Below are 22020 nucleotides of genomic sequence, written 5' to 3' on the forward strand. Positions count from 1 at the left end.
TAGGCCACGACCCATCTTCAATGCTCTGACTGAGGGAAAGAGGTTGTTCCCCAAAATCTCACAATACATGGCTGCGGTCATCCTCTCCTTAATACAGTGCAGTCGTCCTATCCCGTGTGCACAAAAACACCCCCAAAGCATGATGCTACCACCCCCATGCTTCACAGAAGGGATGGTGTTCTTGGGATGGAACTCATCATTCGTCTTCCTCCAAACAGTGGAGTTAGTGGAATTATGACCAAAAAGCTTTGGTGTCGTCTGACCACAAACTTTCTCCCATGATTCCTCTGCATCATCCAAATGGTCATTGGCAAACTTAAGACGGGTCTTGATATGTGCTGGTTTAAGCAGGGGAACCTTCCGTGCCATGCATGATTTCAAACCATGACGTCTTAGTGTATTACCAACAATCACCTTGGAAACGGTGGTCCCAGCTCTTTTCAGGTCATTGACCAACTCCTGTCATGTATTCCCGGGCTGATTCATCACCTTTCTAAGGATCATTGAGACCCCAGGAGGAGATATCTTGCATGGTCCTCCACTCCGATTGAGATTGACCGTCATGTTTAGCTTCTTCCATTTTCTAATGATTGCTCCAACAGTGGACCTTTTTTAACCAAGCTGCTTGGTAATGTCTCCCTAGTCCTTTCCAGCCGTGTGGAGTTGTACAATTTTGTCTCTGGTGTCTGGTGGTTTCTGCAATATAGCAGGGTGTTCAAATACGTATTTTCTTCACTGTATATACCTGGTACCTCTACTTACAGAAGTCTCTACTAACGAAAGATTCAGGTTACAGACAGCCTCCCCGAAAAATCTTTGTCTTTAGTTACGAAAGAAATTCAGGAAACGAAAGGAAAAAAATTTAGTTGGATTCAACCGAAAGTAAACTGTCGTGTATCTTGGTTTGAAAGTGGCACTATAGAGCTGCTCCACCTATTCACTAGCACGTAGCATCTCAAATTTAATGTTGTCTGTTTTGAATTCATAGTTTATGGTATTTATTAATTTTAGTGGAATTAAGTTGTGTGCGAGCCTCTGAAGACACCACGATGCCTTTTTGCTCACCATGCACTCAACGCCAAAGGTAAATGAACATAATGTTTTATTATTCTTTACATCATGTACACTTTAAATGCTTATTTGTGGCGGCAAGGAGGGGTGGGGTTTGGAGGGCTTGGAACAAATTTGGCTTTTTATGTGTTAAATGCGTTTCTATTTACGAAAGTTTCAGGTTACGAAACGACTTCCGTAACGGATTAATCTTGTAAATACTACCACTTTTTATTTAATCTGGTTTAGTCCCTACACAATCCTACAACAGAATACTCTAACAGTAAAATTTATCCATGCAAGCAAACATTCTCTCTCAAATTTTCCAGCAATCTCACCCTGTGATAGTGTCAGTAGATCAATAAAAATCATTTACCAAACTACTTTGAGATACTTGAGTTTGTTTTTTGACATCTGTGCATGCCTACAGGACGTTTGGATTATTGTGTCCAAAATATATTTTTTTAGCTATTTGAAATGCGGAGTGTAGAATATTCTTTCAGTTCTTAGACTGATTTACAATCTTAAGTACACTATGGAGCTCAGACTTTCCAAACATTTTTTTTTCTTTTTTGAGGGAAGTAAAGCACACAAGAGTGTGCTTTGTTGATGCTTGGCGATAAATGTACACAAGGTTTCTACAGTAACAGCTCTTCAGGAACAGATTAAGGGTAGCAAGGTCCCATTAAAAAGTTTACCTTTAACTCACTGGTACTGAAAAGGCATATTTGCATTGAGAGGCCTGCAGGGAGGAAAGGTTTGGCCTCCTGCCTAAAAAGGACAGCTGTTCAGCATGCCCCTCTGCTCTGGCAAACGGAAAGATTAACATACTTGAATCTCCAATACCGTTTCAAAAATACACTGGTTGATTTTCTTGTTTTTATTCTAAATAGACTGATAGTCCTGAATCACTGACACAAAGGTATTTTTCTGCAGCTTGTCTTATATATGACTACACTACTAGAGATTGTCTGCATCAAGTTCAGACATGGTGCTAAGAGGTTGGTTACAAAACAAATTCTTGCAGGGGAGATCAAGGTGTGATGAGGTAAAAAATAGTAGAGTTCTGGCGACAGGACACATTACTAATCCAATCCATAATCGATATTGAAGTTCCTATTTCTCCAATGTTCATGTTCAGAGAAATATGAATTATTAAACATTAATCTTAACAGTCAATGATCAAACTTTGCACTATGGGGAAAATAAATGATCAATGGAAATATAGTCACTACTATTGTGTAAATTATCATGGACTGGGGCAATCTCCTTGAATGTTTTTCAACTACCATCCCAATGACAGACAGCTATTATTGGGCATAAAAAATGTTGCCAGAAGGTGTTGTGCAATTGTGGAGCGCCAGCAATAGCATCAACCAAATGTTCCCTGTAGTTGCAGAGTAGATGTGCATAATGCATCACGATGATTTTGACAATGGTCATACAACAGCAACTCAATGGGATTGAGGTCAGGGATTTACAAATAAACTTGTATCAAGGTGGAACATGTTACAAAAGTAAATCTCTAAGTCTTATGTTGATCAGTCAGCTTCCCTTGCTCTCCTCGGGACCTGGACAGCTTGCTATCACTAAAAGAAAACTGAATTCACAAGTTTTGCAGAAGAACTTGAGGCCATCTGTCCAATAGTTGAAGCGTAAAAGAGCATGTGTGTTACAAGAGGACAATGATCCAAAATACAGAAGCAAATCAACACCGGAATGGCTTCAAAAGAAGAAAATACATGTTCTGGAGACATTTTGTCAAGCGGAATGATCCAAAATTCATCCTGATCATTGTGCACATCTTTGGCTGAGACTAATGCAATAGGAGATCTTAAAAAATGTCTGTGTATAGCCTATACATGACACATACAAACATACCCACACACAATTGCATACATGATATACTGTAAATGTAATTAATTGTTGGTGTTAGTTTAACCATATAGTTTGGATAGTATTCTTGTGATTTAGATTAACAGAATACTTGTATAAACCAATTTATGCAGACATTTAGGACATTGTAAAGGGTTCAAATTTCCTTACTGCTGCAACTCAACTTCCCAAAACTGATGCTATGTTGTAGGCTACGAGCTTATTGAGAATGAATGAACAGTACCTTAGCTGGTTGCATCCCAGTGGTACACTCCATTTGGCATCAATTGCATTAACTGCTTTAACTGAACAGAGTTCATTCTGGCAACGTATGTAATACTTTCAGGCACCTTCACGAGGAGAGCTTGTCATAAACCTGTCAAGGAGTACCATCACTTTCATATGTATGGATGCTGTGGGCTGCAAATTTAACAATTACAGTGCTGTGAAAAACGTGTTGGCCCCCTTCTCAAATTCTTACATTTTTGCATTTCCTTGCTTTGATGCTTAACCTCAAACAAATTTAAATGGAAAAATACAACCTATGTGAACTTAAAATAATACTTTTAAATGATTTCTTTTATTAAGGGGAAGAAAAAAATATTCAAACATAATACGTGCATGTACACTTACCTTTGCCATGCCTCCGGTAGGTGTGCTACCCGGTATATTGCAAAATATCAATTGTTTAAAGAACCCTGAAAATGTCATCAACAAGAGATGCTTACGTGGCACAACTCAAAGTACGGGCTATCAGTAACATGGGTGTAAAGAGTAATAGAGGAGCTGTGAAAGAATTAAACATCGTTGAATCTATTGTTCGGAAGTGGAGGAATCAAGAAAGGTTGATGACAGATAATAATGGACTGAGGTTTCCTTTGCCCAGATGCAGGTCATCGGGTTCTCCTCTGGAACCAAGCCTGCAGCTGGGGCTCAAAGGCGAGTGCTTGGTGGCCAGGTCTGCACCCACAGGGCCCGGCCGGGCACAACTCAAAAGGGTAATGTGGGTCACCTGTCTCATGAGCTCACTACTTGTAGGAGGCCTATAGGCGTCGAGTGCAGCAACCTTGGTGCAGAACCTGGCTCTAGGGGCGTGTAATAACATGGAATCGGAGCTCAGAGTAGAGCCACATTGAGAGGAGCCAGATGAGGTGGTTGGGGCATCTGATTCGGATACCTCCTGGATACTTCTCTGGTGAGGTGTTACGGGGACGTTCCACCAGAAGGAGACCCCAGGACGATCCAAGACAGGCTGGACGGACTACATCTGTTGGCTGGCCTCGGAACGCCTCGGGATCCCCCCGGGAGGAGCTGGATGAGGTAGCTGGAAAGAGGGATGTCTGGGTGTCCCTGCTAAAGATACTGCCCCCACAACCCAAACTCAGATAAGCGGTAGAAAATGGATGGTTGGATGATGATCTTGATGGGGAAACACTGCAGAAGTATAAATACTTGAGAAGGGGCCCAATATGTTTTCACAGCACTGTATACTCTTTATTGTAAGAAATGTGAAATTAAAGGAAACGGTTCAAAAAGGCTATGATATTAATTGTGTGGGGAAAGAAGTTTAAGGTAGAAGTGGTCAACCTACCTGTTTTGTGGGGTCATAGGACATTTCTTTTGCTGTCGGTATTGCTATGACAAGACTGGGTGGCTTCTTGCTCTTTAGACGGCTATTAGACTGGCTCCCATTAGGAGGGGGCTTTTCCTCCTCTTGTGATGGCATCCTGATAATCTTCTGGAGAAGAGAAAAATCATTAGAAACTCACTCATTTCGAACAGTTTGAGTAAAATAAAGTACTATTAAGTCTAAAAAGTCCTGTGGGCCATGAAATACCAGCTAACAATTTCGACAGCGGTGGTCATTGAATTGTTAATTTAAAAAAAATGCTGATATGTAAGAAACCCATTTGAGAGAGACAAGTCGTCAAAGACCGCAAAAGCTGATTGAAAAGCAAATCACTGAAACCTCAATAATTAATTTGATTGTGAGTGAGAACTGTTGTCTATCTCCACGTGTACTGCGATTGGCTAGCAGCCAGTCCAGGGTGTACCCTGCCTCCCACCCGATGACAGCTGGGATTGGCTCCAGCACTACCGCGACCCTCATGAGGATAAGCGGCTCAGAAAATGGATAAATCGTATAGTTTGGACAGTTTTTTCTGTCTCTCTCTTTCTCTCTCTCTCACACACACACAAAAATCCAATGATGGCTCCTAAAGGAAACTATTTAATTCTATGCAGACATACACAGTAGCAGTAATTGAATAAAAAACGTTGCCAACTTTAATTAGGCACCGCCTAAGGAGGCTCTTGAAAAATGTTTTCACTGACAGAATAATATCCCACACAAATGATCAAGAGTCAGACGAGATCATTATCATGAACCTGGAATTTAGTCACATCTATGTTTATGCTCGGTTTCTGTTTTAAGCGTGGAATTCAATGATTCAACTATTTAATTTGAATACATCCTATAATCTGCTGCCACACGCGGCCTTCCTCTGCATCTATCACTGGCTTATTGGTTTAGCCTTAACTAGGGCGAGTAATACATAGGTGCCCATCCATTTTCCATGCCTGGCACTTATCCTCACTATGGCTGTGGGGGTGCTGGAGCTTATCCTGGCTGACTCTGGGACAGCAGCCAATTGGCACAGGGAACCACCATCAACACTCACATCCACACCTATTCGCAATTTAGAATCTTCAATTAATCTACCATAGGTGTTTTGTATACAGTGCCATGTGAAACGATTTGGCCCCTTGAACTTTTCAACCTTTCACCACATTTCAGGCTTCAAACATAAAGACATATTTTTTGTTGTTGTCAAGATTCAACAAGTGGGACACAAACGTGAAGTGGAATGAAATTTATTGGATATTTTATACTTTTTTAACAAATCAAAAACTGAAAAATGTGGCATGCAATATGATTCGGCCCCTTTACTTTCAGTGCAGAAAACTCACTCCAGAGGTTCAGTGAGGATCTCTGAATCATCCGATGTTGACTGATGATGATAAATAGAATCCACCTGTGTGTAATCAAGTCTCCGTATAAATGCACCTGCTCTGGGATAGTCTCAGGGTTCTGTTTAAAGTGCAGAGAGAATCATGAAGACCAAGGAATACACCACGCAGGTCTGAGATATTGTTTTGGAGAAGTTTAAAGGCAGATTTGGATACAAAAAGTTTACTATGCTTTAAATATCTCAAGGAGCACTGTGCAGGCAGTCATATTGAAATGGAAGGAGTATCAGACCACTGCGAATCTACCAAGACCCGACCGTTCCTCTAATCTTTCACCTCGAACAAGGAGAAGACTGATCAGAGATGCAGCCAAGAGGCCCATGATCACTCTGTATGAACTGCAGAGATCTACAGCTGAGGTGGGAGAGTCTGTCCATAGGACATCAGTCATACACTGCACAAATCTGGCCCTTATGGAAGAGTGGCAAGAGGAAAGACATTTCTCAAAGCTATCCATAAAATGTCTTGTTTAAAGTTTGCCACAGGGCACCTGGGAGACACACCAAACATGTGGAAGAAGGTGCTCTGGTCAGATGAAACCAAAATCGAACTTTTCGGCCACAATGCAAAATTATGTGTTTGGCGTAAAAGCAACACAGCTCATCACCCTGACCACACCATCCCCACTGTCAAACATAGTGGTGGCAGCCTCATGGTTTGGGCCTGTTTTTCTTCAGCAGGGACAGGGAAGATGGTTAAAATTGATGAAGATGAATGGAGTCAAATACAGGACCATTCTGGAAGAAAATCGGTTGGAGTCTGCAAAAGACCTGAGACTGGGATGGAGATTTATCTTGCAACAGGACAATGATCCAAAGCATAAAGCCAAATCTACAATGTAATGGTTTGTATCCAGGTGTTAGAATGGCCAAGTCAAAGTCCAGACCTTAATCCAATCGAGAATCTGTGGGCAGATCCGAAGACTGGAGGTTACTTTCACCTTGTCCCTTTCAGGGTCGCCACAGCGTGTCATCTCAGATGAACGCACATATATGTTTGGCACAATTTTTTACGCCGGATGCCCTTCCTGACGCAACCCTTCTCAGGGAGTTGAGGCCCCAGTGGGATACGAACCCACAACCCCTGGTTTACTAAACCAGTGGTCTAACCACTGAGATCCGGGGCCTCTGGGCAGAGCTGAAGACTGCTGTTCACAAACGCTCTCCATTCAACCTCACTGAGCTCAAGCTGTTTTGCAAGGAAGAACAGGCAAGAACTTCAGTCTCTTGATGTGCAAAACTGATCGAGACATACCCCAAGTGACTTGCGGCTGTAATTGCAGCAAAAGGTGGCGCTACAAAGTATTCATGCAAGGGGGCCGAATAATATTGCACGCCCCACTTTTCATGTTTTTATTTGTTAAAAAAGTTTAAAATATCCAATAAATTTCGCTCCACTTCATGATTGTGTCCCACTTGTTGTTGATTCTTGAAAAAAAAAAATATATATATATCTTTGTTTGAAGCCTGAAATGTGGCGAAAGGTTGAAAAGTTCAAGGGGTCCGAATACTTTCACAAGGCACTGTATGTAGGAGGAAACCAGGGTCCCCTGAGAAAACTCACATAGGCACAAGAAGAAAAATGCAAACTCCACACAGTAGAGGCCATATTTGAATGTGGGTCCTTAAAACTTTGAGGCAGATGTGCTGACCTGTCCCCACTGAACAACCTTGTCTATTTCTTTGTGGTCAAAATAGCTCATAAGACACTGATTACATTCACAGTTATCAGAGTAACTACAGAAATCCCCTTAAAGTATTCCAAGCTTATCCATTATGGCATTAGGGTCTAGACAGCTTCCACATTGCTGTTGAGTCGTGGTCCATAAAATCAATGTGGGACTCATGGTGTGTGTGTGTGTGTGTGTGTGTGGTGTGTGTGTGTGTGTGTGTGTGTGTGTGTGTGTGTGTGTGTGTGTCAGGAATGGAAGCATCAAGCGAAACTTGACACCAGCTGAGTCCCAAGTCTACCTTTCCTTGAGACTGACCAATATTATTTCACCACCCTATTTTCTATTTCTCCAACCATTTTCATTTTTAATGACCATTGCGGTTATGTTTCAATTTTATCCGAATGTATAAACATTCCAAACTTAATCTAGAATCTTAATTAAATTGCAATGTGCAGAGCAGACGGGGTACATACCCACCCACCACCTTAGATAATGAAATAGCTTTACTAATGGACAGAGCACTCAAGTGGTGGAAAGTAATGCAGACCACAGTCCAAATCCTCCCCTCTCAAGGGATAGTGACAGATAAGAGCCTGTTCATGCAATTGAGGATTTTAAAAATAATGTTGGAACTACGAAATGTACATAGTGTACTTTGAGGTGAACAGATCATAGCTAAGGTTTGTACAATAGAGCTGACAATGATGTTTGCAAAAAGTGGAGATGAAATTTAGGTTTTTCTATACACTTCCTTCTAAATAGCCCAAAATGACAAAAGGACCAAGAAATTGTTTTAACTTTCATGAATTTTGATGGGACGTTTTTAAAATTTGACCAGTTCAGGTTGCACCCCGCCACTCACCTGACGATAGGTAGGATAGGCTCCAGCACACCCATGACCATAGTGAGGATAAGATGTCTAGAGAATGGAAGCCTGGATGGTTTATGTGAACTCTAACAGGCGGCTCGGTGAATGACTGGTTGGCAAATTTTTCTCTCAGTTCTGAGGGTGCATGTGAGGTTAATTGAAAAAGCTAAAATGGCCATAGGTGCGAATGGTTGTTTGTTTATATGTGCCCTCCGATTGTCTGGTGACTAGTTCAGGGTGTATCCCACCTCCTGCTCAGAGTCAGCTGCAAGAATTGGCTATAGAGATCATGCACGTTACGGCACCATTTTCACGACGCCATATTGCCGTTCAAACAAAGCTGCTCGGCAGTGCAGGAGTCGTTCAATCAAAGCAGATTTTTCACAATGCCCGAGACCTATTGTGCTGTCGGTTGTCACAACAGACGAGATACATATTCAAAGAGATCATTCTATGGAATACCAGCTGAAAAGATCGATGGATTTCAGCAATTAAAAAAGATGGGTAGTGGCCAGCGAAATAAACACGCCTGTGTAGCGATCATTTCATTTCAGGTAGGAATTATTCTTCTCAATCTCAAATTATCAAGAAGCATTTCTAATGCCAAGTTAACTCATTTGAGAACAATGCACATTTAAAAAAAAATAATAGAGGTTTACGGAGGTAAGCATGTGGCAGCAATACACTTCCGTGTACGGAGGAGACGACTCCCAGTCCTATTTTTTTTTTTCAATCATAACTGATTACTTACTTACTACGTACTTATACCAATTTAAACTTGCTTATAGGCTCAGACTACCTTAGCTTAGCTGGCTAACAACGAGTAGTGTTTGCCATCAAACCGTGCTGTTGAAGAAACCTCAAACGTGTGTAACTTCATAACGTGTATGACCTAAACAACGGGTACAACGAGGGACGTGAGAGGACTCATAGGAAATTTAACAAGTTTTATGTTAGTACCCAAATACGAGTAGTATCGTCCGAGTTGAAGCAGCTCGGCCCAAGTTAGCCTAGCCTAGCGCGAAAACAACCTTACCTAATCCCTAACATCCACATATCCTTTGAATCGTCATATCCATTATATTTGCACAGAGGTCGTAAGTGATTTGTGTACCTTATGTGCTGACTGTGTTTATTTGATAGCTTTTATCTGACTTAAACTTCAACATAAATTAAGTAGTATGTAAATTGTGTATCTTCTGTGTTGACTTTGTATATTTGATTGCTTTTATCTGACTTTAACTTTAACATAGACTAGGTAGTGTGTGAATTGTGTATCTTATGTGCTGACTTTGTCTATTTGATTGCTTGTTTTTGGAGACAAGGTTAGAGAGAGCAGACTTCGATGATTTGGACATGTGCAGAGGTGAGAAAGTGAGTATATTGGTACAAGGGTGCTGAGGATGGAGCTTCCAGGCAAAAGAGTGAGAGGAAGAAAACATAGGTTGATGGATGTTGTGAGGGAAGGCATGAGGACAGATTGGTGCATATTGAGGTTAAAGAGAACAGTGAATCCTACTTTGCGTCTGGCCATCCCATGCTCACTCACCTCCCTTTATGTCACAACTCAGCTCCCTAAACCAATGTTTTTCTGTCTTTGTTTGTGTTGTATATCATCTTGTTTTTTATTGTAGATTTCCCTGTTAGTCCCTATTAATCCTCGTTTCTGTATTTGAGTGAGGATAATTGATGAGCCACTGTAATGGAGAAAATAAATTGATTTATTGAAGCAAACCTTCAAGGGTTATGAGATTGATCAACAAGTAATAAAAAGGAAACGTTTTTTTACCATTTTTCCAAAGTTTGATGGACAGAAAATAAATGACATGATGCCCCATAAATCAAAAATTTTATTTAGAACGCATAATCAAAAAATTATGCCAAACTAGAAAGGATGTAGGTGTTCCTCCCGATGACTTTATCCATTCCAAATTAATTATATTTTATTTAATTTTAAGGGGGAAGTTCGAAAGGCACTACAAAGGATGAAAAATGGAAAGGCAGTTGGTCGTGATGACAAACCGGTAGAGGTATGGAAGCAATTTGGAGAGGTGGCTGTCGAGTTGTTGACCAACGTATTCAACAGAATACTAGCAGCCGAGAAGATGCCTGAAGAATGGAGGAAAAGTGTGCTAGTTCCCATTTTAAGAACAAAGGGGACTTGCAGAGCTGTGGCAACTATAGAGGAATAAAGTTGATGGGCCACATAATGAAGTTATGGGAAAGAGTAGTGGAGGGTAGACTCTGGTCAGAAGTCAGTATCTAGGAGTAACAGTATGGTTTCAGGCCTAGAAAGACTACCATAGATGCATTATTTGCCTTGAGGATGCTGAAATGTACAGAGAAGGTCAGAAGGAGCTACATTGTGTCTTTGTAGACCTAGAGAAAGCCTATGACAGAGTACCAAGAGAGGAACTGTGGTACTGCATGCGCAAGTCTGGTGTGGCGGAGAAATATGTTAGAATAGTACAGGACATGTATGAGGGCAGCAGAACAGTGGTGAGATGTGCCGTAGGTGTGACAGAAGAATTTAAGGTGGAGGTGGGACTGCATCAGGGATCAGCTCTGCTTGCTGTGGTAATTGACTGGAATCCCCTTGGACCACAATGTTGGAAGATGATATGAAGTGAAAGCAGGGAGCAGGTGGAGGAACAATTAGAAAGATGGAGGCACGCACTCGATAGGAGAGGAATAAAGATTAGCCGAAATAAAATAGAATATATGTGCGTGAATGAGAGGGGTGGAGAGGGAATTTTGAGGCTACAGGGAAAAGAGATAGCGAGGGTGGACAATATCAACTACTTGGGGTCAACAATCCAGAGCAATGGTGAGTGTGGTAAAGAAGTGAAGAAACGGGTCCAAGCAGGTTGGAACAGCTGGCGGAAGATCTCTGGTGTGTTATGTGACAGAAGAGTATCTGCTAAGATGAAGGGCAAAGTTTATAAAACAGTGGTGAGGTCAGCCATGATGTATGGATTAGAGATGGTGGCATTGAAGAAACAACAGGAAACAGAACTGGAGGTGACAGAAATGAAGATGTTAAGGTTCTCGCTCGGAGTGACCAGGTTGTATAGGATTAGAAATGAGCTAATTAGAGGGGCAGCTAAAGTTGGATGTTTTGGAGACAAGGTTTGAGAGACCAGACATCGGTGGTTTGGATATGTTCAGAGCCGAGAGAGTGAGTATATTGGTAGAGGTTGGAGCTGCCAGGGAAAAGAGCGAAAGGTGTTCGAGAGAAAGATGCACGAGATAGGCTTAGATAGAAAAACATGACACGCTGTGGCAACCACTAACGGGACAAGCGAATGTGTTGCTTGAGTAGTCCAGCTTCCATTGACAACTTTAGCGTGGCTGCATATTAGGCAGAGCACTATTTCTCACTTGAAAAAGAAAAGATCTCACCCAGTTTCACCGTTTGTTCTTCTATTTGCACATACTCCGACAGCCATTCCATCTTAAAAGAACCGCAGTTATTATGGAGTGTGTCCGAGCACAGCACATGCACAAGTACTGTCAATGCTGTGATTGGTTGCGTAGCATATGTGCATCGTATCGTATGATTGGCTGGACAGTTGTCACTCACCAAATTACACAGCAAAACGATACAGAAAAAAACGTTATATAATCAAATTCATTTGCATTGCGCTCACTGCACCGGATAGGTTTTCGTGTGCGCTGAGAGTGTGTGAAAAGTGCGCAATTGTGCAGCTGCGCAGCTGAGAGGGAACATTGCCAGGGTTCATACTCAGTCTGACCAAAAAAATTTAAGGGCTTTTTAGGGGCATTCTTAGGGGCTGAGACGAAAAATTTAGGGCTGACACGGAAAAAATTTAGGGCCGACACGAAAAATTTAGGGCCATCGTGGGAAATCAAGAGTAAGGAAAAAAGACTCACCCAATGGTGCCATCAACCATTCTTGGTTCATCAAATGTTCCAGTACCTCAGTACCTGTGACAGTGATCACCTGTCGCCCCTTGTGGTAGTTCTCATTGATATGACCATTGTCAACGTCTTCACATAACAGTATAAAGAAAAACAGATTCTAACTACAATTACGACTATATACACAAATGTCTTCTACTGATGTCTGTTTCAGCACCCCTACTCTAGTTCCTTGAGCCTACCCAGTGCCTCCTCTATTTGTTGCTGCAGAGGTGCCAAAGTGGCTCTCTTGTCCTTTGCTCTGCCTCTGAGTGCATTGGCCTCGGTGATAAACCTCAGATTCCTCTTTTCTTCTGCCTCCTCACACAGCCTGTCAGCCTTCTCAATAAGCGTTGATATGTCGGTCTCTATTCTGGCTTTTTTGGCTTTGAGGCAGTAGAGATGAAAAGTGGGCAGCGATGCCAAATGTAGCCAGGTACGAAGTCTTCCTTTCCCCACAGTGGTAGTTTTTAGCAATGTCACTGTCTGGGAACATGACTGCAAACACCTTCGAATTATTTTCACAAGATTTGTAACTGTAATGGCTGCAGATCACTTTTAAAGTCCACACGATCTCTGCCTTTAACGAGACCGTCTTCGTGTATTGAACTACGTTCATAAAGCCTGACTTCTGGCTGGACAACGGTAGGTGCGCATTAGGGATCGCAACCGGCTACAAATAACCGGTTATAAGCGGTTTTCGTTTTTTTAAAAACCGAAACCGTAATCGGACTTTCGAAATCGGTTAAAATTTAATTTCTTCCGGTTCCGTACTCCACATTGCGCTATTTTTTCAACATCATTTCCACTTTTTTCAAGTTTCGCTGTTAGAGTAAAGTTGGACTCAAAAGACCACTCAGTTTAATAACGCATAACGGGGGGAACTCTGTGAACTCGTCACTCCGGAAGACCAAAAACAAAAACAGTCCGTGCGGAACCCCGCACCCCAACTCGAGGTCCCGCGGGTGAATTATGTAAACACCACAATGGTACCGGTTTTAAAACCGGTTAATCGTTTTTTTGCTGCAGCTGTTCGGTTAAAACCGGTTATGAAAGTAAGCGTTTTTTTGCAATCCCTAGTGCGCATGCACTGCTAGTACCACTGCCTGAAGTTGATGCTTCACTATCTTGATATTTTAGAAACAGATTCATACCAACAGAAGATGAGAGAGTCTTCGCCAAATCAGCTTGTCTCCTAATTTTCCGGTGCGACTCCAGCGCTTTGACGCCCATCTTTTCAAGCTGGTAACTCTGCTTGCACAGATGGCAGTAAAACATGTGCCGATCTTTTGGATCTCGACAAACTCAGCTCCCAAACTCCTTACTTTCAACCCAAGCTTCTTGAAAAATGCACTTCCCCGTGATACAAGTTGGATCGATGATAGAACTACGCTACGTTGTAACGAAGACGAAGTGAAATGCCTACTCACGGAAACAAACAATGGAATATCAACAAGATGGCGACTAGTTGTCAACACGGTGACTTCCGTTGAGAATTTTCGGCTGTTTTGGACGGCAGACGGATCACTATTTTTTTTAAATAAAAGATTAATATATTTTTAAGGGAGAATTTTGGCGGTAGAGGTCCTCCCTTTGATTTTTTTTTTTAATTTAAGGCCTTTTTAGGGGCTTGACCGGTTTTCGCGGATTTTAAGGAGTTTTAGGAGCTCCTAAATGCACCTTCAAAAATGTAGTGGTTTTTAGGGACTTTTAGGGCCGCGTGCGAACCCTGATTGCTCATGAATATACCCTCACAGTGTTTAACTGGCTCATCCAAATATTCAGCGAATTTAAAAAAAAAATTTGAAATGCTCTTTTTTTTCCAGCAATGGGTGCATACAGACCATTGCGCCAATGCGAATTGTTCAGTTTTCCTTGTGACAACCGTACCTCCTAGTTCCAGGCCTTTTTGAAGCCCTCCACAGTTGATCCTTGGCTCTTGGACAACTCCTCTGTTTATTCTTTACACTCCTCTGTCAGGAATCTTGCAAGGAGCACCTGATCAAGGCAAATTTATGGTGGTCTGATTAGCTTTCCACTTATGTATTATGCCCCCAACCATGCTCACTGGAATGCTCAGAAGCCCTAATATGAGTCATAAGCCGCGGCGTCCATGCGCGCCATCATCATCAACATCAACATCGTACAATGGTATAATACCAATAAATGGCATTTATTCATATCCAATGTTGTGGTTTGCAATAATTACTTTGCAATGGTTTTGAGACAGCTCATTACTGAGATGTGCCTTTCACTCACACATTGGCGATAAGAGCTTTTTGTGGGCCATCAATTCGGCCTGAACCAGCGGATATTCATTTGCACTGAAAAGGAGATGGAATGCTGCTTGATGGTTGATCGATTTTATGTGTTCTCTTGAGTTTCCATGTCTCTTTCTTCATGTGTGCAAGACCTCTCCCCATGTGTTGTTTCACATTTTCAAACAATTTAAATTCAGATTTTTATTGTTCTACGTTCTTTGTATTAATGGATTACTTTGGGTTGTTTCCAGCATCTTGTGAAATTTTCGGGTGAATAGCACCTTTAGAAATAGATTGCATACTAAACACTTATTTCAGCTGCTGTAACAAGGATAAGAAATAAAGGCATCGCACATGGCAGCTTTGAAGACAAACATTTCTCCAACAGTGTATTTTTGGCACGTTTTAACTAACTCAGGGTTGAGAAACAACACAGGGCGCCTCCACATTATTGTGCATCCCTGCTCTTTTCCTGTGTTTTATTGCACTGCAACTTCCACAGTTGCCAAGATGCATGTTGAAATGGAGCTCAAAATGCAATACATCTTATAGCATGACAATAAGTATCAGGATTAGTACTTAGTACAACAATGATTTTCCCTTGTACACAGACAAAACATTTCGCATCCCTTGGCTAATGAAAGAATTTGCATAAGCACATCAAGAAATGCATTTGTTCTATTGCATTTGCAAACCGCTATATGGACATACACGACAACAGAGTCCTTAACAATTCAGTATAGTAAGTAAGTAAGTAAGTTTCTTTCGGCTTGTCCCTTTCGGGGTCGCCACAGTGTGTCATCTCAGATGAACGCATATATTTGTTTGGCACAATTTTTACGCCGGATGCCCTTCCTGACGCAACCCTTCTCTTGAGGATTTAAAAAAAAAAAAAGTGTTACATAGAGACTCATCCTATTACGTTTTATGCATTAATTATTTTTGTGTCCATTAAGTTGCAATTCATGACTGAATTTTGTAAAAGCATAGATTCAGTTAGTCCGAGGTACGTTTATTTATTTTTATTTAAAGATTCATCTTACACTGAAAATTTTGTTGATTGTTGAAATGTAGTGTAGTAAAAATATTTTTCCCTAAAGACAAATTATGGTGATTAATAATTATAATTACAATATTGATCAAAATAATTATTATTTTGGAATAAATTGTGCAACCTTAGTTTCAGATATACCCAATCAAGAGTTAATTAGAATATGCCATCACAAAAATTAAAAAAAAAAAAATTCAACCTAATATCATCATCATGAATGAGCTAGGTGAGCATCTAAAGGATTAACTTTACAAATGTCTTGTTGTTTGTTTGGCTTTTTGTCAACGGGAAAGGATATGTGAATAAAAACGAAATTATCCAACCATTTTCTGAGCCCCTTATCCTCATAAGGGTTGTGGGAGTGCTGGAGCCCATCCCAGCTATCTCTGGGCAGGAGGCAGGGTACACCCTAAACAGGTTGCCACAACTAAGAGCAATTTAGAGTCTCCAATTAGGAAACCGGCATGCCCAGAGAAAACCAACGCAGGCGTGGGAAGAACATGCAAACTCCAAACGGGCGGGACTGGGATTTGAACCCTAAAACTGTGACTGTAACGCTCTCACCAGTTTCTCCACCATGCTGCCTAAACAAGAAATTATAACTTTCATAATATTTTTTTTCATGCATCTCTACACCCACAGGTGGCACAGTGGCATCTGTTTAGCAGAAATGCTTTAGAGTTCTGAGGTGGCAGATTCAAATCTGCCTGGTGGGTTCACTCCAGGTACCACTGAATTCCCTCCCACATTCCAAAAACACGCACGTTAGGTACATTGAAGACTAAATTATTTGTAGGTCTGAATGTCAGTGCATAGTACTGTACAGTGCAAATACAGTGGTCGAATTCTCATTATACTCGTACAGTGGTTGGAAAATCAAGTTATAATGTTGCTTAAAACGTGTACAATTAAAGGTTTTGCGATTGTGAAGATCAACTTAAAACAAGCCATAACAGTTTACATATAAGTATTTGTGAGAACCTATTTTAAGATTAGATTCCACTGTATTTTGTAATAACAATCGTGATTGACCTATGGCTCATTTAACAAACTAGCACTTCTGATGTGGGTCTATGTGACCTAACCCTAACCCTGTGCAGTAATTTGGTAGTTTATTGCACAAGATCCTTCCTGGTACAACACTACCTTTCGTCACTCTTCCAGTGGGGTCGTTAGGCTATATGGTAAGTGCCCCCCCAACCACCAACCCACCCCGGGCAATGATTTCAGTATGTTTTAATATATTATTATGTAAAATAAGTACAAACTGTTTCAAAATAAAGTCACCAGAAAACAACTTTAAGGTAACAGCAGAAAGTCCCATGCTGCTACTACAAACTAGCTTGTCAATGGACCTTTCCGTCCTGTCAATTATTCATACAATAATAGCCAATCAGAAGACCCACATTGTCTTAACCCCTGGCTTGACACGCCCCTCTCACCACATTGTCCCACAAGCGATGCTGGTTGCCAGCAGTGTGCGCTTGGAAAAGTTAATGTTACGAAGAAAATGGTCCTCAGATGCGCTTGGGGAACGTGCAATTCTGATGAATGATATCCTGCTAAGTTACAAGGGGCCTGGTTGATTAATTTTCCAAAGCCTAAAACACTGTTGGCGAAGTGTCTGCGATGGATTAAGGCCTGCGGAAGAGTGCACGTACAACTTATTGTGGACAATATCAACAAACACAACGCTGTATGTTCGAAGGTAAGTGAGGGAGACGTATCTTTGAGTTTGATCGAATTATCAGTGCTTTATACATTGCAGGAGAACAACTTTCACTTTGTTAGTGATCACTGACCTGCTGAATGAAGTGTGTAATGTTTTATGCCGAAGAGTTGTGTTAGTGATACTAAATGTGCAATGTCATGCAAGACAAATGTCTATTTGCCTTTATGTATCACATTGGAGTTTTAAGACAGAGCACTGGGTTCAATTAAGAGTCAAGTCAAATGAATACACCCACTTACTTATAAAGACTACAATGATGTTACTCGTGATCTTACCAAGTAAAAAGTACTCACCCTGCTTTACATGCGCAGTACGATTCCACAATTTTATCCTGTTGGATTTCAATATGAAGTTTGTGAGGCGTCCAACTTTTTTGCATCGATCGCCAACGTTTCGGTGTAACTCTGACATTGCGTCCTGCTCCGTCCAAAATCTTAATTCCGTGTATATATCCTTGCGTGAAATAGTTGACACCTCTCTGTCGAACTCTCTTGGACAAGCCTGACGCATTTGGCAAAAAACATACCCCAATATTATCTGGAATATGCGATAGAGAATAGTCTTCAAACATGTTCTGTTCAATTGCCATTTTGAAAGCTTGTGGGACATTGGTAAGGGGACGGAGCTTAAGGTCACCACCGGAAAGGTCCATTACACCGAAATGCATTGTAAAAATTTGCCCTGCGATAGTCTGGCGACAAGTTCAAGGTGTACTCTGCCTTTCGCCCGAAGTTAGGAAGGATAGCCTGGGGTATTTTCTTGTGTCTGCTGCCTGCATATTATAATTTGGATCTGCCTTATAATATTATTTTGTATGGGGGAATGGTGGAGCATATTGTTAGAATATTGGCCTTACAGTTCTGAGGACCGGGCTTCAAATCCCGGCCACGCCTGTGTGGAGTTTGCATATTCTACCCGTGCCTGCGTGGGTTTTCTCAAAGTCCTCCGGTCTCCTGCATTAACCTGGACACTCTAAATTGCCCTGAGGTGTGATTGTGAGTGCGAATTGTTGTTAGCTGGCAACCAGTTCAGTACCCTGCTTCCTGCCCGCTGATGAGATGGGACCGTGGGATCGGCTCCAGTGCTCACGCAACCTTTGTGAGGATAAGCGGCTCAGAAAATGGGTGAATGGGTGTTGTGAAAGAACCCCCTTGAAAAAAAATACACAATACATAAGCAAATAATAAACTTATATATTTTTTTTATACAAAAGGAAGTGGTCCCAAAATGTTTTACCACCACAGACCATTTTCATGTGAATATTTTTTTGTTTTTTTACATGAGAGATAAACACTCACTACAAGATATGTATTATCTACACAGGCCGGACCCTCCTGTCTGGAGTTTGCATGTTCTTCCTGTGCCTGTGTGGGTTTCCTCCGGGCACTCTGGTTTCCTCCCTCATCCCAAAAACATGCAACATTAATTGGACACTCTAAATTGCCCCTAGGTGTGATTGTGAGTGCGGCTGTTTGTTTCCATGTGCCCTGCGATTGGCTGGCAAGGGTTAGTTAGCTAGTTACTTAGTCAGCAGTTTCGACCTCTGGAGTGCAGATATATTAGCTGTAATTTTATTAAGTGAAAATTATGGGTTTGGCTGACTTTGTGACAACATAGTGACCTTTATTTTTAAAAATCTTTAACAACGTGTATGGTTTTTTTTTTTGTGGTGATTAATGCTGTAAACAAACTTCCTGTGTTTGTGTACTAAATCAAAAGAAATACTACAAATTTAACGGTGCTTTGTAATTTTATACAGTATTGTATTGTAATGGCTTGAAAATCTATCCCAAAACATTAAAAAGCAATTTCTCAGTCTTCAATAGTCCCTATAATATAATACAGGGTGTCCATAAAGTCTCTTTACATTTCAAAAATTTATTAAAAATGCAATTGATTAGAAATTTTATTCAAATTTGTTCTATTGTATTTAGTGTTTATTATAGTTTTTTATCACACTGCATTTGTGTGTTTCAAGGATCCTGTTTGTGAAAGAGGTGATGTAGAATGAACCCCTACAAAATGGCTACCCTTGAAGAGAAGGCGCAATGTGTCTCATGGTTTGATAAAACAAAATCGGATCGGCAGACTCAGCAAAACTACAGAACTAAGTATGGAAGAGATCCACCATCACGTCCATCAATTCATGCATCGCACAAGAAATTTATGGAGACGGGGACAGTGTTAAATAAAGGAAGGAGTGGGCGACCAAGAACATCTCAGGAAAACATCCATCGTGTAAGGCAATCCTTTTCTCGTTCCCCCACAAAATCCATCTGTACTGCTGCCACACAGTTACAGCTACCGCGTTCAACAGTGCACAAGGGCCTACACAAGAACTTGCGATTGTACACTTACAAAGTGCAACTCTTACAGGCACTCGAGCCAAATGATAAACCAAGACAAAAAGACTTTGCAGTTAACATGCTGGAACGAATTTCTGAGGATGATGAGTTTGTTTTAGTGATGAGGTAACCTTTCATGTTTCAGGGAAACTGAACAAACACAACGTGAGAATCTGTGGATCAGAACAACCCCACTTGACTAGAGAAATTGAGCATAAAAGCCCAAAGGTGAATGTGTGGTGTGGGATCATGTGTAATCGAATAATTGGTCCTTTTTTCTTCAACGAGACATCAATTTCTGCAAATGTTTACCTTGACCTTTTAACTGAATATGTGGCACCACAACTGAATGACCTTCAACCAACCATAATTTTTCAGCAAAATGTTGCACCACCACATTGGGTGCTGTATGTTCGAGGGTTCCTCAATCAAACATTTCCAGACCGGTGGATTGGAAGGGATGGGCCAATTCCTTGGCCGCCACGTTCACCAGATATCACTCCCCTGGACTTCTTTCTATGGGCTATGTTAAAGATATTGTGTATCGAAAAAAGATAAGGGACATTACTGACCTAAAGCAAAGGATTACTGATGCCAATGCCACAATTGATGAGGCTATGCTACAGAAAACATGGCAAGAAATCGAGTAACGTCTTGATGTGCTTCATGCAACTAATGGTGCCCATGTAGAAATGTATTAAAAGAGGTAAAAAAAAAAACCATTAATAAATGCTGAATACAATAGAACAAATCTGAATAAAATATCTAATCAATTGCATTTTTAATATATTTTTGAAATTGTAAAGAGACTTTATGGACACCTTGTATAATAGTCCCTATAAACAGAAATATCTCTTGTTCTTGTTACTATGTTGTTCCTTGTTCTGTATGACATACCAGGGCAGTACCGACTGCTGGAGAAAAATTCCTTGTGTGTTTTTACACATTTGGCTATTAAATCTGATTTTGATTAGCAGTTTGTGAGATTTTGTGCTCGCGTGCTACATTTGCTTTCATCCTGTGCATCTCCCGGGGACCACCTGACCTAGTGATAGCCTTCGCTTTCCTGTAATGATCACAAACATTTACCAAAGATGATTTCTGATTAATTAACTTTTTTTAAGTTTTCCTTTTTTTAGCCTTATCAGAAGGTGCAGTTTGAGTCGGCCTCAACATCGGCTCAATGAGGAACTGATCCTCATCACTTCTTCTTTCAAAATAGTCATCACTTTTCTTCAGACATTCTGAGTGAGTGAAAGTTTCATGTTGTCAGTTTTTGTTGGGTTGGGTGTTTGTTTTTGCCCTCCTTCTTTGTGTTGACCTATCAGCTCCCTCTAGGTACTCATTTCATTCAGGTGTTTGTCATCTCGTTACTCTCTGTGTATGTAACTCCCTGATTTCATTCAGTTCTTGTTGTTCCATTGTCCTTGTCATGGCTTGCATGTTGCTTTGTTTCCCATTACATTTTTGAAAGTCATGTCAAGTTTCTAGTTAAGAGTATTTTTGATTGTTACTTTGTTAGGTTGTTTTTAGAATTCAATAATTATTGAGATTCCTCTACTCCTGCCTTGCCTCCCTCCATTTGTGTCTTCCACACCTTAACGTGACTTCCTCGCTCTTCACTAGCCCTGATCGTGACAGAATGGACAAACCAAGACAGGTCCCAGCAGGAATGACATGGCCTTGCTGGTCACACATGCAGTCTGCCTCCCAGCGCTTTCAGCTTGCCAGCCAACTCTGCCCTCTTCGAGTAAGCTATGTCTTTTTGTCCTCTCCTTCCTTTTCACCGATGTCCCCCATTTGTCAGTTATTTACCACAGACCAGTATATTACCTCCAAGTTTATTTAGACTTAGATTGCTCTGATTGTTTTTTTTTATTTTGAGGACCTTGATTCATAGGGCTGTCTGCCTGACTCTGACACAGAGTTCTATTTTTTTTTTTTTTCAGTTCCTTCCCCAGTTTTTGGTGTAAAGGTCTATCAAAATGAATAGGAACACCATTGATGCATAATAGCTGGAGGGTGTACATAAAGTAACAGTAATAAAAATAAAACTGTAATAGATGCCATAAAAACATGGTAATGACAATTGAATACTAAACAATTCAAAGTAATTAAACCATTTTCTCCAATGCATATTGTGCTGCTGAGTCCAGTGTGGATGCATTGGCCACCAGTCTAACAGACGTATGGATAGACTGTACTGGAGCCTCTG

At 41.0% G+C, this 22020-nt stretch overlaps 1 protein-coding gene across 10 annotated transcripts in view; it reads right to left on the bottom strand.

The window, feature by feature from the left end:
* Positions 1-22020, bottom strand: part of LOC133505701 (inactive rhomboid protein 2-like) — a 60724-nt gene that overhangs the window by 31647 nt on the left and 7057 nt on the right. For 6 of the 10 annotated variants that reach the window (XR_009796318.1, XR_009796319.1, XR_009796320.1 and 3 more), the window contains exon 2: positions 4517-4663. Coding sequence is in view for 7 of the 10 variants with exons in the window: in XM_061829046.1 (XP_061685030.1) it covers positions 4517-4651 (135 nt within the window). In the remaining 3 variants the exon portion in view is untranslated. Of the gene's footprint in view, positions 1-3169; positions 3302-4516; positions 4664-14306; positions 14415-22020 lie in introns of those variants that run through there. The other 4 variants (XM_061829043.1, XM_061829042.1, XM_061829045.1 and 1 more) reach the window with 4 other exon arrangements.

Source organism: Syngnathoides biaculeatus, chromosome 9, assembly GCF_019802595.1.
Source record: "Syngnathoides biaculeatus isolate LvHL_M chromosome 9, ASM1980259v1, whole genome shotgun sequence".
Classification (NCBI taxonomy): domain Eukaryota; kingdom Metazoa; phylum Chordata; class Actinopteri; order Syngnathiformes; family Syngnathidae; genus Syngnathoides; species Syngnathoides biaculeatus.